A 19172-nucleotide genomic window follows, 5' to 3' on the forward strand; every position below is an offset into this window, starting at 1 on the left:
AATAAACAAGACACCTTGCTTCTCTGAGTATCAACACTTACTATGAAGCTCCAGTAATTAAAATAGTGTGATATAATGATACACAAATAGAAAGTGGAATAAAAAAAAAGAGCCCAGCAATAGATTCACACACACACAAACACTAAATTTATGAAAAAGGTGGCACAGTACAGCAGTAAGAAATAATAGATTCTTTAATAATTTGAATATCTACATAGAAAAATGAAACCTGATGTCCACTTCATATCTTAAAAAACAATTCCAGTGGATTGTAGATCTGTAAAAGGTAAAACAATAAAGCTCTTAGAAAATACTATAGAAAAAATAATTATAGGAGAACATTTTTATGATTTAGTATAGGAAGACTTTAAACAAGATGCAAAGGAAAAAAAACTACAAAGGAAAAAAACCATAAACTTTCTTAAAATTAGGTCTATTCATTAAAAGACACTGAACCGGCAAGACACAGAGTGGGAAAAGATATTTGCAATGCATATAATCAATAAGAAGTACCTGTCTCGCACTCCATTGCACATCACCATTTTACTCTAGCTATTACTGCTGTTGGATCTCATCTAGCCTCACCTCTCACCTTGCAGCTTCTTGACTGCCCTAAGACAGGGTTCATATGGGAAACGTGGGATCTGGAGATGTGAGGGACACCCTGTCGGGGAACCCTTGGTCAGTGGGGGCCCTGTACTAGAAGATAAGTGGTTTTCTCTTTCATATCTCAGATAATTTTGAGGTGCATTTTACATGACTCTTCAGAAGGCCCCTGTAAGATTGAGCCCAAGTTTCCCACAAAAGTGACCAGGTTGAAAAGACTTCTGTTGGTTTCCTCTCTTTCCTTCCCATGTCTGCTCCATAGAATCATTTCCCAAATAAACTATCTTCCTGCAAGCTTTTGCCTCAGGCTCTGCTTTCTAGGGGTAACCCAAGCTAAAACAGGCTTATATTCAGAAAAATCAACAAATCAACAGTAAAAAGATATACAATTCCATAGAATAATGACAAGAGTCCAGGTAGGTCCTTCACCAAAAAAGGAAATCCAAGTGGTCAATGAACATTTGAAAAGATACTCAATATTATTAATCAGAGAGATACTAATAAGCCTACTTCATACACATCAAAATGGCTAAAATTAAAAAGAAAGTTCTATTGCATATATTATCTACTGTTGCATAAGTTACTCACAAACTTACCAGTTTAAAACAATAAACATTTAGAGGCACCTAGGTGGCTCAGTGGGTTGAACATCTGACTTTTCATTTTGGCTCATGATCCCAGGGTTATAGGATCAAGCCCCACATTGGGGCTTGCTTAAGATCCTCTCTCTTCCCCTCTGCCCCTCTCCCCTGCTCATGCTCTCTAAAATTAAAAATAATAATAATAATAATAAACATTTATCACACAGTTTCCATGAGTCAGGAATCTGGTTAGCTGGGTGCCTCTGGCCACAGGTCTCCCACAAGGCTATAATTAAGATGTCAGCTAGGGCCACAATCATCTCCAGGTTTGCCTGGGAGAGAGGACCCACTTCCCAGGCTGCTGCAGTCTTCAGGTCTTTACTGGCTGTTGGTCAGACATCAGTTCCTTGCCCTGCAGGCCTCTCCATAGGTTAGCTCTCAACATGGCTTCCCTCACAGTAAGCTAGTGAGAAAGCAAGGGAGGATGTCCAAGAAAGAAGCTAGTCTTCTTGTAACCTCATCTTGGAAGTAACATCTGTTGTATTTTGTCTTATCTTCTTCATTAGAAGGGAATTGCCAGCTCCAGCCCACACTTAGTGGGAGAGGCTTATGCAGGGTGCAAATACTAGAAGGCAGAGATCATTGGGGGCCATCTCAGAGGCTGCCACCACAGTGAGGATGTAGAAGAACTCATACATTCATGGTAGGACTATAAATTAGTACTCCTACTTTGGAAAACAGTTTTGGCATTTCCTACCTAAGTTGAAGATATGCTTATCTTACAACCTAGCAACTCTACACTAGGTATACACCAAAAGAAATATGAATGTACATGTACCAAGAGACACAGACAAAAATGTTTATAGCAATATTATTTGTAATAGCTCTCAACTGGAAATGCCCAAGTGTCCTTTGACAGTAGAATGGATAAATATTTGTCAAATATTCCCATGATGAATACTGTACAACAGCAAAATGAGTGAAATAGAGTTACATGGATGAATATCATAATGTTTAGTGAAAAAAAAAATCCAGACACAAAGGAATACATTCTTTATTAGTTCATTCGTACACATTTCAGAAAATAAACAAAACTAAGCTATAGAATTTGGTGATGGCTAACCACAATGAGATACCACATCACACCAGTCAGAATGGCTGACATTATCAACTCAGGCAACAACAGATGTTGGCAAGGATGCGGAGAAAGAGGATCTCTTTTGCACTGCTGGTGGGAATGCAAGCTGGTGCAGCCACTCTGGAAAACAGTATGGAGGTTCCTCAAAAAACTAAAAATAGAACTACCCTATGACCCAGCTATTGCACTACTAGGTATTTATCCAAGGGATACAGGTGTGCTATTTCGAAGGGACACATGCACCCCAATGTTTATAGCAGCACTATCAACAATAGCCAAAGTATGGAAAGAGCCCAAATGTCCATCAACAGAAGAATGGATAAAGAAGATGTGGTGTGTGTGTATGTGTGTATATATACACACATACACACACACACACACATATACCTACAGTGGAATATTATGCAGTGATCAAAAAGAATGAAATCTTGCCATTCGCAACTATGTGGATGGAACTAGAGGTATTATCTTAAGTGAAATTAGTCAGAGAAAGACAAATATCATATAAGGACTTCACTCATGTAAGGAATTTAAGATACAAAACAGATGAACATAAGGGAAGGGAAGCAAAAATAATATAAAAACAGGGAGGGAGACAAAACATAAGAGACTTAAATATAGAGAACAAACAGAGGGTTGCTGGAGGGGTTGTGGGAGAGGTGATAGGCTAAATGGGTAAGGGGCATTAAGGAATCTACTCCTGAAATCATTGTTGCACTATATGCTAACTAGGATGTAAATTAAAAAAAAAAAAAAAAGAATTTGGTGGATGACTGCTTAGATAGCAAAACTATAATGAAAAAGCAGGTAAGTGATTACCACAAAAGTCGTCTTTCATGGGAGAGGAAAGGCCTACGGAGTGGGAAGGAGAGTGGGAGGGTCTTTTAGCAAACCTTGATTTCTTGACTGAAGTAGCAGTTTGTTTTCTGATCATTACTGCACTGTACATTGTTATTTTGTGTACCTTATATACGTGTGCTACACCTTACCCTAAAGAAATCTTTCACAAAAGCACACACATCCTCTTATCCAGCCGCGCACCAGAAGGGGCCCAGAAAAGGGGCCTGGCCTAAGTGCTCCGTGTATATGAGCCAGGACCATTTCAGAACTGCCACAGGCGGGAAATCCTGTCTGCCTCACAGGCACTGGAAGGAAAGGAAGGTCTGCCATTTGCTGCAGCATTTGGCCTCTCCTCCTGAGAGGGCCCAGTCTCTCACAAGTTCATGGCAGGAGGAAGCAAATGGAAAGGGGAACAGGAATGGTTGAAGGGACCTCTGGTCAGGAGTCAGGGATAGGGAACCCTTTTCCAACAGTCACTGGGGCTCAGCTCTTAGAGACAACCTGCCTGCCCCACATGACTTCAGCAAGCAGCTGCGAAAATCCTCTCTATCTACCTCCCCCCACCAGAACTTCAACGAAAAGGTCAAGGGAATTTTCCTCCCCTTTAAATGGAATGAATCTTTCTTGGGCCCAGAAAGAATTATTTATCAGGTGTTCATGGCACTCCGAGTGCCTTTATAGGGCCCAGGCAGCCGTGCTCTGAGGCACAACAGACAACTTTCTTCCTGAAAGCTCAGTTTATAGGCCAACTTCAAAGCCCAGGTCCTCAGAGCAGGGCACAAGGCTCCAGTTTGGGAATTGACATCAAAGGGGCAGGCACGAGTTGATCTGATGTCGGGTGGACAGCCGCAGGGCTGCAGGGGGAGGCCTCAGAGGATTCTCCTGTCCTCGGCCCCAGGAGAGTTCAGGGACATAGCCTGGCAGTGGCACAGCCTTGTGAATCCCAGCTTCAAAAGCCCTGGGCCATTTTTACCTGCTGCAGGAACCTGTCTAAAATGGCAGACAACAGTGGAGGGCAGCAGATTGGGGATGGCAAATGACCTCAAACCTGTTTATCCTGCCAAATCAGGGAAAGGAGACAGTAGAAATGTGGAAGAACCACCCAGAGCCCTGCTGTTCACAGTAAGGGTCATACACGAGGGCAAACCAGCATGGTGAGCATTAGCTGAGTGCTCCCACACCAGCAACAGTGCCTACGGATGATCTCATTCAGCACTCACAATCACCCATGCAAGGGAAGTACTATCATCCCCATCTTTCAGAGGAAGAAACAGAAGCTTAGGGAGGAAGTTCAGCAACTTGCTTAAGGTCAGAGTTAATAAGGATAGCTTTGAGTTCTACCATCCCTACTCTTACCTACTACTCAAGGTTAAAAAGAGGGTATGAGGCAGGCTCTCTGGGGGCTAGAGTATAAAATAACAGAAGACAGCAGAGATAGGTAAAGTCATCCGAAGAAGACAGGAGGCTCCCTGGCCAACAGGCCTTGACTTCTTTCATTCGCTCATTCATTCAACAAATCATTTCTTAGCCCCTTATGGCAAACATTGTTCTGGACCCTAGGGATAATTTGACCAAGACAATGCCCTTGCTCTCATGGAAGCACATATTCTTGTGAGGAAGAGAGAGAACAAGCAAACAAGTAAAGAATACAAGTATGATATGTATTAAATGATTATAACTTAAATGCAGGTAAATAACATGGATTTTTTTTTCTAGTGCTTCCTATGTGGCCACAAACTGTGCTTAGCATTTTCTGTGTAATAACATTTGATTCTCACAACTCTATTCAGGTAACTGCCAATATAAATCTTTATTTTACAGGTGAGAAAACTAAGGTATGAAAAAATTAAGTAATTTGCCCAAGGTCACAGCTGGCAAAATGGAGCAACCAGGGTTAGATTCCAGGCAGCCTGGCTCCAGAGCTTTTGCTTGTTACCTCTGCCTCCTGACTGCCTCCTTTCCATGGTATCAACCTACTAATAAGACACTGGCTAAGTCATGGCCACATAGAAAGGAAGCACCTGAGGGGTGGAGCCATCCTATTCTGTCTCAAGAGAAGAAGCCCTGGTCAGAAACATGGGCATCGGGTCTATAGGATGGGGGCATCCTACAGCGGAGATAGGACCTCAGCTGATGCTGGTCAATGCCATGAGGACTGTCCAAGATTGCCCTGGTACCAAGACTGTGCCAGGCAACCTTCCAAGGAAGACTTGGACTCGAGAAGTCAATGTGTGTGTGTGTGTGTGTGTGTGTGTGTGTGTGTGTGTGTGTGTGTGAATGAACACCAGCAGCCTGGCAGTTGGGTTCTCACCCAATTTTCTCCATCTGGCTTCTGAGCCCAGTGAGTATGATCATAGCCCTGAGAGGCAGCCCAGCTCTTGATGCTGAAAAATCTGGTTTCCAAGCCCCCAAAAACCCAGGGACTGATGACCAGGTCATGCATGCCAAAGCAACACTTCTCCATGGGATCCCCAGGAGATGCTCACTGCCAAATCACAGCCATGATGGCAGCTTCCACTTGCTGAGCTGTATTACTCACTAGGCAATGTGTGACGCACCCTCCTGTAGGCCTCTCTGCAGGCTTTCCATGAGCTCATCGTTCTTACCAGAGGCAACTCTATTTCAAGTGATCCAGAATCCAGGGCCACAGAAAAGCTCCTCTTTCCAAGGTAACAGCAGTCAATGTAGTGGTTGAAAGCTCTCTGGAGCCAGATACAAGCTCAAACTTCTACTAGTTGCTTACTAGTCTTGGAACCACTGTGCCTCAGTTTTCTCAATAGTACGGGAATAATAATACCTGCAACCTGGGTAGGATAGATTATGTGACAGGATCAAAGAAAGCCTAAAATCTCAGGGGATGGATAAATCAATGTTTATTTCTCACTCCTGCAAAATTAGCTGTGGACCTTGTGGCCTCTCCTGGGCAGTCCCTCCCAAGTGGAGACTTAGGACAAGACTTGCATCTTGTGGCTGCACTATTCAGAATATGTGACTCCCAGGTGGCCACTGCAGGGGAAGAGAAAGCTGGAGGGAGCACACTGGCTCTTAAATGCTTCAGTGTGGCTGTAGGAGAATGAGAAAAGGATCTCATGGCAGAGAGTCTCCAAACACGGACACCGTCCATTCCTTCCCTTCTAGTACATGCATGCCACTCCACCCTTCAGGAGGCAGACTCTATTTCCCTCTCCTTTAATCTGACTAGCCTTGAGCCTTGCCATGCTCAAGAGAATGCGGAGAAAGTGACCTTATGCCATGCCAGTCCCAAACCTACTCTTCAAAAGGCCTGGAAGCTTTCTTGCCCTTGGAAGCCAGCTCAGATCCAAAGTCCAACTTCCCTGAGACCTTCTTGCTGTAACAAAGACCAAGCAGCCACTTGGAGAGACTGTGTGAAAAGATGGAGATGCTCAGCCAGCTCTCAGCTCATTAGCCATCCCAGCTAGAGTGCCAGGCACTTGAGTGAAGAACCCTTCTTGGACATCCCATGCCTATAGTCACTTGGAGAAAATCTGCCCAGCTGAGTCCAATCCAGAATGTAGAATCAGGAGAAATAAGACATGGTCTGGGGCCAGTTTACTTACACACCAATAGAAAGAGGGGAATGTGTCCCTGAGGCAGGGGAGGAGTCATAAAGAATGCCTGAAGCAGCTTCTCCCGAGAGTGAACCAGAGCATGCACAGCCCTGCTTTGGGGCCCAGGAGTCACAAAATTAAGGAGCATAAGATCTCCCATTCATATATAGAATGTGGCCAGGGGTTGGCCAGAGAGAACTCTGTAGAGAGAATCACTCATCTGGCACTTTGGGGGTCTGCAGCCTGGAGAGGGAGCGGCAAGCTAGGCATCTCTCCTAGAGCACCTTGGGGTGCTGGCCTTGAGACCAAAAGGCATCAAGAAGATGCAAGTGGAAGTGCTCCGACCTGACAGGACTATTGTGAGCTCATGTTAGATATGTCTGGGGACTCTCTGAAATGACCCGGGAAGACCTGGGCAGAGGACCCCCACTGTGGGCAGAAGGGGGCAAAGGCCACAAAAGCTGTGCTGTTATGGTCATCAGGACCTCATGTGTGCCCACCTGTCTAGCATGGTCCTAGGAAACACAGGTACCAGCAAGAAGGCCTGAAAGTGATAGCCAAGAGGAATCTGGGGAGGGCTGGAATTCCCATGATTGTAGGCAGAGAAGATACCGAAAGAACTGCTTACTACTGTGATTCTGACTCCGCAGGCTGCAGTCTTCTATGGCTGGGGATTTGGCAGGGACACTAAAAAAAGTTTTGCTGAGATGCCCAGACTCTACATTCTCTGGACATAGAACCCAATTTTCCAGCTCTTTCCAGAGACAATTTTGCCTCTGAACCTGGATTTGAGGTCTAGTAAGGAGGTGCTTTCTAGATCCAGGAGACCTCTAGAGGCAAACAGGGACTTGGACCAACAACGAGCCAGGGACTTAGTCAAAGGGGGCTGTGTGCCTTCAGTGGGCCAGGAGAGCCTTGCTATGTATAGGGAAAACGAGACTTTGAAGCTTCCAGGGCCCAGGACAAAAATGGCAAGAGGGACCACTGCTACAGCCCGCAAAACTAGCAAAATGTCCCAAGATATCAAGTCAGTTAAGGATTGAGATGCAGCTCAGGGCTCAGTGAGAAAGCATCTGTGACTGATTAGTGATGTCAACCCCAAGGACTGAGGACAATGGCAGCCTCATGTCTGACTCTGTGACCTCAGCCAAAGGACTGTGTCTCATTCCTTCTCGGTTCTAAAGCAGAGTGTGGGAGAAAGCTAGCAGCTGAGCAGTAAGGAGCCCCTTATTCATGAGGCCCAAACCCTCATTTATCAGGAGGAGCTTTTAGCAAATGCTTCCTAGCTCTCCATGTAAAAGTCTTTGAGAAGCTCAGCTGGGAAGCCTCTTCTCTGTCCCCTGAGCTGTCTCCAGTGAGCCCAAGAGAGGTCCTTTTTAGGGTGCTGCTCCAAAGCACAGCCCTTCCTGGGCTCATCCGCACCCTCCGACCATGACGTGCACCCTCTGCTGTGCGGGCAGGTCCACCCCACATGTGCCCTGGCTCCAGCCTCATCTGCATTTAACATCCCTTGTTGGGCTGTGGCAGAGAATACTCAACAGACTCATATTAAAAATGCCCTTTAAAATTCAAAAGCTTTGAACTAAAGAAATATCTCGAGAAGTTTTCATGGAAAGTTCAGCTCCATGGGTTCAATTCACTACACTTAGATGCACCTTTTCAAATAATAGGGAAAAAATGTAACAGGGTCAGACCCAATCAATATGCTTGTTCAAACAGAATTGCAGGGACTGTGATGTGCACACATTTTGTACTCTGCCTTTGTACCCTGCCACTCACTCTGAAGAAAGGTTTCTTTGCTCGGAGAGCAATGAAAGTGATAGCCTTTGGAGTGGAGGCGGCAAAGCAATGGCGTGTTTATGGGGCTGGGAGGGGCTGCCATTTTTCACAGCCCCCCAGCCTTGTCTCTTTGTTCTTTTCATAACGGCTTGAAACCCACATGGGCAAAGTCCCTCGCGCGCCCCAGCGTCTGATGCTGAATCAGAAGCAGAGGGCTCCCAGAATTTGCCTACCATGTCTCAGAAATGTGATTTGTGGATTAGACAAATAATTTGCTGCTTCTTTCCCACCCTTGGTGCAAACACAAAAGGACTGCGGTTGGGGAAAAGGGGAAAACTTCCAAAGCCCAAAATGGGCTCTTGTCTAGCTGAGCCAGGGGCCACATTCACCCCGAACCCCTGTCATCTCCAAACTGACTTAGGGCATATAGAGGCTTTCCTGGCCTTGGGCTGCAACCTATAATAGCCAGGAAAATCCTAAAGAACCCAGTTTTACTGAAGACCACAGCCAGGTGGGTAGAGCAAAGCAAATAGGCTAAGCAGAGTTTCTATTCTCACAGCCAGACACGAAGGCAGGAAGAAAAGTGAATGATGGGGAGCAAACAAAAGGTTTTCAGCATCTATATCAGCCTGGGTACATCTACTTCACATGCACTCATAAATGTACGTACATCTCAGCTTCATCAGACTAGACCCCAAAGTGTTCTCATTGGTTCTTGCTAAAATTAGATAGACATCCTGGGCTCAGCCTGGGCCAGTTTAAAGTTACAACTCAGGAAAGGATGTCACAAACAGATGCAGGAGCAGCACACTCACACTGTCAATCACAATGCTCTCGTTTAAAACTCTGCTCAGGTCCTGTGGTCTTGTTAAGAAGCAAAGCTCAAATCATTTCCAGAGTGGTCCCCTCCTGGAGGGTCCCGGTGAGCATGCACTTGCACAAATAGCCCCATCTTACCTCAAATAATGAATCCTCTTGAGGGGGTTGAGAAGGGGCCAGGCCACGTAGCCTGCTGACACATGTTGTGGTTGGAGCATGCCTTTTCTAAACTACACGTGCTCTTCATGAAGTCTGAGTTGAAGGCCTGTCATGCCCTCTGTAGATGAAAGTTTGGTTCACAATTCTTAGAGAAGAGGCTACCCCTTCTCCTGGCTGAAGCTGGAGAGAACAGAGTCACCATGTTCACTCCTACACAGGATTATATGTGTGAGACAGAAACTGAGACCATCAACTGATGAGTGACTAAAGAAGATGTGGTATATATACACAATGGAATACTACTTGGCGATGAAAAGGAATGAAGTCTTGCCATTTGCAACAACATGGATGGAACTAGAGGGTATTATGCTAAGCGAAATAAGTCAGTCAGAGAAAGACAGGTATCATATGATTTCACTCATATGTGGAATTTGAGGAACTCAACAGAGAAACATAGGGGAAGAGAAGGAAAAATGAGATAAAAACAGAGAGGGAGGCAAACCATAAGAGACCTTTAAATACAGAGAACAAACTGAGGGTTGCTGGAGGGAAGGTGGAGGGGGGATGGGTTAAATGGGTGATGGGCATTAAGGAGGGCACATTTCAGGATGAGCACTGGGTGTTATACATAAGAGATGAATCACTGGGTTCTACTCCTGAAGCCAAGGCTACACTGTATGTTAATTAACTTGAATTAAAAAAAAAAAAAGTGTCTATGTCTACAGACAGCCACCCTGTGTGTATTGGCTCCTGTACTTTTTTTTTTTTTAACTTTTGCACTCAGTTATTGAGGAATCTCCACTCTCCCCATCACCTCCCCCTCCCCTGCCCAACCTCTTTCATCTGTTATGGGGATATCTCTAAGTAATGCTTAAAACCAGAGTATTTTTTATTTTAAAATTCAAAAAGAGATCAGCAGCTAAAAAGCAGCAGTGTCCTCTGTTCAGAAGGCTTTGGAATCTATTTTCCCCAGTTTAAATAGTTGGAAAGTCACTCTAAACCTTGGGTGCTCTTCTTTGGCAATAGAGAAAAACTGCCATAACAACAAACTTGGAAACACACACATCCCTAAACTGAACTGGCCCCTTGGCTTCTGTTTTAAGCCTACATCACAAGTCAGAACGAATTAAATACAAATCCAGTTTGCAATGGTCCGTCACTAACCCGCCTCACTGGAAGGAGCTGGAGGCGTGTGGTTTGGAAAGGGGCCCATGGCGTCACTCCTGCTATCTTGGATTGCCAAACCAACCCCACATGGGAGTCCACAGCCCTGCAGCCCCTCGACCAGGGTTGGGTGGAAGGCCACTGCGAGCAGCTGCTGAAGCCCAGCCAAGGGCCCCAAACACAGGCCTTCTTCCCCCCGGGGCCTCCAAAGTCAATCAAGTGTCAAGGAACTGTCAGCAGGAGAAACTTTTCATAGGTCACACAAGCAGGATCGAGAGCTGACACTGGGGATTTTCCAAAGAAATGGAAAAAAACTAACACAGGCCACCCATGAGAATATATAGCCAGCAAGAAGCAGGAAGCATATCGGGTTAATATTTTAATCTGTTCATCGCCATTTTTTTTTTTTTGCAAACCATTACACCTTTATTTAAATTAACTTTTTTCTTGCAAAATATTAATTTCATTTTTCCAACAAAATCTTATAAAGGCAAAAATAAAATCTTATTTTGGCAAATGTCATGAAGTTGATACTGGCAGCATATGGAGTTAGTTAAAAATAGACGGCAATTTCTAAATATAGTTAAGATTTTTTTTTTTTCTGACCACAGTCAAAGACAAATTTTCATTTAAAGTGTGGCCCCACCCAATGGAGTTTGTTTTTTTTTTTTCCTTTAAACATCATTTTCTGTATGCAGAATATCATGAGCTCATGATTTAAATAAAGGGCCACAAACACTGTGCCTGGCTTGGCACAGCCTCACTAGAGGCTGGAAGTCAAGTCAAAGTCCTGCTGCTGGCCTTCAGGGATGGTGGGGGCACACTGCCTGCCCTCTGGCCACCAGACCCACGTCCTGGGGAAGCTGATCTAGGTTCTCCAGGGAAGGCAACAAAGCCCTATCACAGCCCAGCGTGGAGTCAGGGAGTTTTAGGTAGACGCCACCCAGTGTGAAGTTTATTGCTTATGATACAATAAAAGGTGCTTCCTCTCACCTTTTCTGTATTTCAAGGTGTGTGTGTGTGTGTGTATGTATGTGTGTGTGTGTGTATATATATATATATATGTATATATATATATACATATATATATATATATATATATGTATATATATATATACATATATATATAAATTTTTGTTTTTAATTAAAGCAAACTGTTCTGTTTTTCCCAAGAAGAGTCCTTTGCTGAGAGAACCCATGGACAGGTCTGGAACCAAACCTCTTGAATACACTATTGCCCCTAAACCAAACCCAAGGGCCAAGGTATGGACTTGGGCTCCACATGCCACCCTGGTGGAATCTCCTCCTCCAGAGCTGGTCACCAGGCCAGGTCAGGGGCAGCTGACCTCTGCAGCTAAGGGCCCCTCTTCCCCCAGATAACATGCCAACAAGCCTAACACTGGGCTCCCCTGGAAGCACATTTCAAATGCAACCTTCACCTGAGTTCACTGGATACTGGACTGGCCTCTGCCCGCCCGCCCTTCTCCCCTACCCATACCTACCACCCAAATGGTACCTGAATCTGTATGTGCAGCTCCAAAATCCTGCATCCTCACCTTTCCAGCCACTCAGCCCTTGAGGTGAACATTAGAAAATATATTCTGATTCTAAAATACAGCATCAGTATTTTACAGTGTGTATCAAAAGTGCCTTTGTCATATGTAAAAAGGAGTCTGAACTAAAGTCGGTGGGGGGCAGGGGGGGTGGTGGTTAGGACCCAGCCCTATAGTGAAGTTGTGGCTGCTCCTTCCTCCAGCCAGAACCCCTGCTGAGCTGGAAGGGGTTTCCTTGGGGGAAGGAAGATCAATCTTCTCGGAGGAAACTGGTTCCACTGGGCCCCTGGCTTCAGACTTCTCCTTTGCACGTTGGGTCACGGGTCAGTCACTGCCTGGGCTGGCAAAAAGCACAGGAGACAGTGAGAGCCTGGCAGGATCCCAGCCCACATCTGAGGAGCAGGCAGTGGCATGTCTGCACACACACATGACAGGGAATGGCAGGCTAACAAGACAGAGCAGCAAGAGCAGGGGGCTGGGGCAATGCGGCCGCCGCTGGGGGACCCTCAACTTCTAGGATTCATGGGCACTTGGCCTCACCCTCTCTCTACCCTTACCACTTCTAGAAGGATTGCCGGATGCATAGTGACCCCTGATCTGACAGGGCAAAAGGCCCGAGTAAAGAAAACCTTGGGGTCCGGTTCTGGCCCTGCCCTTCATTCACTGAGGGACTCTGTAATGCTCTCAGCCTCCATAGGTCTTGTTTTTTTAACCTAAAAACAGAGTGGTTATACCCACCTCCTAATGAGGATTTACCCTAACACGAAGGTAAACACAAATGTGGATGCACTCCGAAAAAAGTGTTAAAGGCCTATCTCACAACGACAGGGGTGTCAAAAGCCAGGAGGAACAGAGCCTCTCCCCTGTCTCTCTGTGGCCTGGGGTGGTGTCACCAAACTCAGATCTCCAGGAGAAATCTACACACCCTACTGTGGCCCCAACAGGTCCCTGTGGCCTTTACAAAGGACATGGCTGAAGTATTTTCCTGTGGTTCTTCAGTCACGGGGTCTCCAATGCATACTTCCCAGGAACCTGGCCCAAGTAGACCAATCTCTTCCTTCCACCCTCAGGCTGGCGGGGCACCCAGGCTGGGGGACACCTGCTGAAAATCACAACCCCAACCCAATGCACACACTCTCCATCCCTCCCTTCTCCAGACACCTAGAGCGCCTTGAGGTGGCCCAGATGAGTCCATGGTGATGGAAAACAAAGGCTCTGAACTTGCACTTCAAACTCTGGCTCTGACATTTACAGCTTCAACTCCTTGGGCAAGTCCCTCAAGGTCTCTGAGCTTTATTTCCTCATCTATAAAATGGGGGTGAGTATCTTTACAGGGTGGTTGTGAGGATCGAAGGAGATGCTTAGCACAATGCCTGGCACATAGCAGGTACTCAACAGGTACTAACTGTAAGTACATACAAAGGAAAGAGAGGGAAAACCCTACAAAATGCCAGCGATATAGAACGTCAGGAAGGGGACTGCAGAGACTTCTGGTTGGACCCTCCCCTGTCCAGGTCAGGCAACTGGCCTCAGGCCACAAACTCATAAGACTGAACCAGACACTGGGGCCTCCGGGCTCCCAGTCCGGTGCCCCTTCCCAAAATCTCTCCCTGCCTCTCGTCACTAAATGCTCTCATGGGCAGGACCCAGAAAGAGTGGTGCCAGAACATTCTGAATAGCGGAGGGCCAACTTCACATTACCCTGGGTGGCCTCCCCATGAAGCTTCTCTTCTTCTCCCTTTCCTGAAGTGATGAAAAGGGCAGTCGTAGTCCTTGCCCTGACACCAGAGTGAGAACCCATCTCCTCACTGGGTCCCAGTTTCCTCATCTGTAAACCTGGATTTTTTTCTAGTCTTCCAATTCTTCTAATTCTCCGGCCAAAGCCCTGAAAGGCCGAGCGAGACTAACGCTTCCCTTCCAACACCCCCAATCTCAAGCTGCAGCCTGGCCTACACTGAGCCCTTGGGGCACTGGGCTCCCTGCAGAAATGAGAGCTGCGTGGAAGGGGTACAGTTCTGGCTTCTATTTCAGGGAGGCAGGGGGCTTGGATCACATACTCTTAACTGAGGTGAATCCACTGAGAACGGAGTTCTTAAAAACTATCCACCCCCACCCACCTGCCAGTCCATGTCAGTCTCCCCAGCGGCCGCCTTGCCAGCAGAAGGAAGTGTCAGCAGACGGCACTGTAATCAGCTCAGCAGCAGAGAGAGCAGGGAGAGCATGCTCGATGCTAGGGGAGTGGCAGGCCAGGCAGGGCTCTTACTTGGAAGGTGTTAGACAAAGGTGTAGTGGAGTCCGTTGCTTAAGGGGGGGTAAGGTGGCACCGTCCTGGAGGACAGGGGGGCTTTAGGCGGGAGGAGGGCCAGCTGCTGCGCTAGACGGGCACACAGGAATTAAGCGGGGCGTTAGGCTCCTTGTCTGCTCCTGCAGCAACAGACGTCCCACACATGGCGGGGCTAGAGTAGCGTGGGCCACACCACCCACCACTAAGGGCCTGGGTGGTATGCCCCGGGGCCTGTGGGGGCCTGGCTGGGACTGGCCTGCAGTTCCCAGATATGCTTCTGAGCTGGAGAGAGGGAGCAAGAGTATGGAAAGGCTGTGGCCAAGGTGGCCACTTGGTGCGGAGGTGAGGGAAGCCCTGCTAATTGCCTGCAGGGTGTGTGGGCATGCTTGCCTGCCCGCAGTGAGGAAGCAGAGATCCAGGTGGGTAGGGCAAGCACAGGCCAGACAGGAGGGCACCTTATGGTGGTTTGGGGGAGACTTTCCATGCTAGACCCTTCAACATGGAGAGGAGTCAAAATTACTAAGATGGGCCACAGGGAGCTCCCAGGATCATTTGGAGGAGGGGTCTAGGTGAGTCATCTACTGTCTCCCCAGCCACAGATGCCTCACTAACCACCTCTCAGCCCATTGAGCAGGTCTTCAAGGGAGAGAAGACAGCAGGGAATTCAGGGACTCTGCAGGATCAGAGCATGGGGGTGGGGGAGATGGAGAATAGGCCTCCCCTTGCCCAAGGTCACTCCCATGGCTTCTTCAGGTGCTGTTTAATCTCTGGTCCCCAGACCAGACTCCCAGGGCCAGTCACCTCAGGGCCCAGCAGCTGCTGGGCTTCTGGACCCGCTGGCCAGGGTTGGAGGGCTGGTGTGTGTGTGTGGGTGTGGGGGGGGGTGTATTGTGACACCACTTCACGCTCTATGATCACTCCCTCCCCACTTAGCCAAGACACACAGTGGCGTCTGTATCTGGGGACAAATCTTACTAAGTGAACCAGGAGGGCACACATGGGGAGGGGAGATGTGGGTGGAGGGAGAAGCCATGAGCCTCTTTCCTGGCTGAGAGAGAAAGCCTTTTACACACACAGACACGCACATGTGTGCATGTGCACACACACACCTTCCCATCCCACCGTGTTTTTTCCCCACTGGCCAGCAAAGTCCACTTCCCAAGTCCTAGTCACTGGCATAGGCCACCCTGATAAAGTGGACAGTGGCTTTGATTTGGGGAACAAAGCAGGGTCTTCCTTTGCCTCACCCCAGCAAGAAATTCAAGCACCACTGCTTTCCTGCCCCTTTGTGAGGCCAGAAACCTTAGCCTTGGGCCCCCTGGCTCAGGGGCCTGAAAAACCTGTTTTTAACCCACATTTGCAGAGAAAGCTGAATAGCAGCACCACTCCCAGATTTAAGAATGAGCTAAAGACATCCTCTCCTGGGCCTCTTTCCTCTGACCCTCCTGAGCTCTGGTTCTCTCTACCACCTGTGCTGCCCCATCTCACCTCCCAAGCCCTGAGGGACAGGAGAACATTCCAACTGGCTCTCAACTACCAAGCCTGACACCTGGTTTTCTGCAGACTCCCTGACAAGCCATGCTGGACTCTGAGCCCAGGAAGCAGTGAGGGGGAGCCGGACTTGGAGGCTGGCATCCATGGCCTCACCTGCCACCTGCTTGCTGCGCTGGGAGGCCTCGGAGGCCAGAGCGTAGGAGATGTTGATGATGCGCTCCTGCTCCTGCAGCTGTGAGTCCAGGTCGGCCACGCTGTTCCGGTCCTGGCCTGATGGCGGCTGCAGGTTGCACATGCTGCAGGAGGGCCAGAAAGCAAGCTATGGGCCCCCACCATCCCTGGCATCTGCCACAGGAGAGGAGGGTCTCCCTGGCCTGGAGACTCTCACCCTTTGAGGGGGCATCAGATAAACACAGAGTACTTTCTCTCCAGACAAACGTATATGTGCTTCTCCCAAACACCCCGTCACGGCTTTGTCCCTCCTTTGGGGGGATCATGGACCTTAAGAAGAGTTACAGCACTGGGTTCCTATTAAATCCTGAAGTGAAAAGACTAAGCTAGCTCTGAAAGAGAGGCTATCAAATACCAGGTTTACGTTTCTGAAGCTCCAGGGGCTGAGGGGACAGGAAAGCCTTCTGTCCTGGCCTCCAGGAAAGTAGGCAATGCATCTGGCACCTCAGAACCAGGTTGGCTCTGGTCTAGGGATCCATCTGTGTGAGGAACTGAGAGGGTCACCCTTGGGGCTGATCTTCAACTGTGTCCACCTCACTGTCACACTTGGCTCCACTTCCTACCTTTGCCAACATCACAAGACATAGATCTGGGGGCAAAGTGCCAGGATGGCCCTCTATTGAGGATTTCAGGACTTCCCAGACGACCTAGCAAGCTTCCTCACAGATCCACCGGTGCCGTGCTGAGAGCCAGCCTGCCCTTCGCAATAAACAGGGCTTACCTGAGTCAGAGGCCTGGCAAAACACGCACCCTAGTTAGCCTGGCCCAGGGCCCCTGCAGTTGAGACACCCCTGGGGTCGGCCTAGCAGGCTGTCAGGACTCGGGCATCGTAAGAGCTGACCTGGAGCGAGCAAGGATGTTGCGGATCTTCTCGGCTTTGCGATACCGCGCCTGCAGCTCCTCAAGGCTGGGCGGCTCCTCAGGGTCCAGCTCCACGTAACGCTCGGGGATGGAGACCTTCTCTGGTTTGGACAGCTGAGGAAAGGACCGGGCAGTGGTGGTGGGGGTCTCAGATATCGGGTTTGGGACTTGCTCCTCTTGCCCTGTCCCCTAGCTCAAGGAGGAACATGGAGCCCACAGAGTTAAGCAACTTGCTGAGATCAACAACAGTCCACTGTGGAGTCGGGATCTGAACCTGGATCTGACTCCAAAGCCTGTGTTCTTTCTACCACACCAGACAACCTCCTACAGGCCAAGGGAAGGGAAGGGGAAGGCAAAACAGCTAGACTGGAAGCGCTCCAGATTTAAAAATGATCATTCTCAATGCCGCCTTCAATATGAGCTGATCCCTGCCTACCTCCGCAGCCACACTGATCCACCGTGCGGCCTCTTCCCCTGCTCTTTCCTCTGCGTGGGATGCTCTTCCATTTGCTCCATGCTTTCTGACCTTTTGGACCTCACCTCCAGAAGTCTCCCCTGTTCCTCACCCCGGCCCCTGATGCCCCCTCCTGTTTTCTGTTTCTCTCTCTGCTGTCTAGTGCAAGGACCTGGCACCCTGCAGCCCTTCAGCAAACACTCCTTGGATGGGTGGATGGATTGATGGATGAAAGAAAGTGATAATGGTTTCTGCACCTACAAAAGCTCCTCTGATCTAGACAGGAGGCAGCCATGCGGTGTCTACTGCTTGTGAGAGGAAAATGTCCCCCAACTCCCTCCCACCGGTCTCTTACATGAAACCAGCAGCAACCTCAGCCTGGTGAAACCTTGCTTAGACTAAGAATGCTAAAGGCAACTTTTGCATCCCAGGGAATTTCTTCCTCCTCGAACTACAAAGGGACACTAAAATGGGGTTGGTTGAAGCTTCTAAAAAGCTAAATCCAATCCCAGGGTAAATCTGGACTTGAATTAAAACCCATGCAGACCTTTCATTCTGGTGAAAGACGGTAAGAAATAAGCTCTTCTCTGTTATTTCCAATGAGGACAGATCCAGAGGAAGGAAGTAGATTACATTGTAGCAGGAGGGATTTAGGTTAGAGATAAGAAAGGACTTTTTCCCCTGGCTGGCAGGCCAATTAGGACACCATGAAGCATACTTCCGTTGCCAAAGCAACATGCAGAAGCTTCTTGTGTGAATCTGAGAAAGCACAGACCTTTGGCTGTTTCAGAGGTGCCAAAGGGAAAAGGTCTGAGGGCAGGGGACTGGCTTCATTAATCCCTGGAGCTCCAGCTGATCCCAGAACTCAGCAACTCCACAAGTGTCAATTTGTCCATACCCTGCTAAATCTGTCTTTCATGTGGGGAGAACATTTCCTCTTGTGCAGTTTCAGTGCAGGCCAAGTCTTCATACAAATATTCGTGGGGTATCTGTGGGCCACTGTGCACTTCATTCAACAGAACTGTCATTCAGGAAATATTTACAGAGCACCTACTATGTGCCAGGCCCTGTGCTAGGTACTAAGTGCACAGAGGTGAACCAAACAGCCATAGACACCATTCTACAGAGCTTACAAATGGCACAATATAGGCCACAGAAGACCGCCCCATGTCTTGAAGACCCTGAGTCTGTCACCCTCTGATTCCTTGCTCTTTCCTTGGGTAAGAGATAGTCCTGACTTATAGAAGACCCAGGGGTTTCTTGCTTTCCTAGGCCTGGCCAGTCATGATGCATTTGTGCCACCAGAGGGCAATAGAAGAACTCAGACCAAAGCTATGCAGGTCTCCTAAGCTCTGCCATGGCTGGAAATTTCACTTGTGATTTTCAGACCTGCTCGCCTCCCACCCCCGACCCACACACCAAGTCTAATTGCTCAAGTTGGCCAAACTGGCCAGTCGCAAGGCCAACTCCTAGTTTTCCAGGAAACATTTCCCAACAATAACAACTACCTCATCACATGCCTACTATGTGCCAGGCCCTGTGCTCACAGCTTTCTGACCGTTGCTAATCCTCCAGGTAACATGCTGAGTCACTTTATTCCTCACCACAACCCATTTCATCGTTGAGGAAGCTGAGGCCCA

General features: G+C 48.1%; 1 protein-coding gene across 3 annotated transcripts in view; it reads right to left on the reverse strand.

Annotated features, from left to right (window-relative positions):
- Positions 1–11817: 11817 nt before the first annotated feature.
- The window catches only part of PLEKHA7 (pleckstrin homology domain containing A7), a 218492-nt gene continuing 211137 nt past the window's right edge, over positions 11818–19172 (reverse strand). Inside the window, exons 26-29 of one of the 3 annotated variants that reach the window (XM_042905811.1) lie at positions 17059–17192; positions 16140–16282; positions 14472–14582; positions 11818–12548 (exon numbers count right to left, since the gene is read on the reverse strand). In XM_042905811.1, the coding sequence (XP_042761745.1) occupies positions 14482–14582; positions 16140–16282; positions 17059–17192 (378 nt within the window). In that variant the 3' untranslated portion in view covers positions 11818–12548; positions 14472–14481. The remainder of the gene's footprint in view (positions 12549–14471; positions 14583–16139; positions 16283–17058; positions 17193–19172) is intronic. The other 2 variants (XM_042905812.1, XM_042905813.1) reach the window with 2 other exon arrangements.

This window comes from Panthera leo, chromosome D1 (assembly GCF_018350215.1).
Source record: "Panthera leo isolate Ple1 chromosome D1, P.leo_Ple1_pat1.1, whole genome shotgun sequence".
NCBI lineage: Eukaryota > Metazoa > Chordata > Mammalia > Carnivora > Felidae > Panthera > Panthera leo.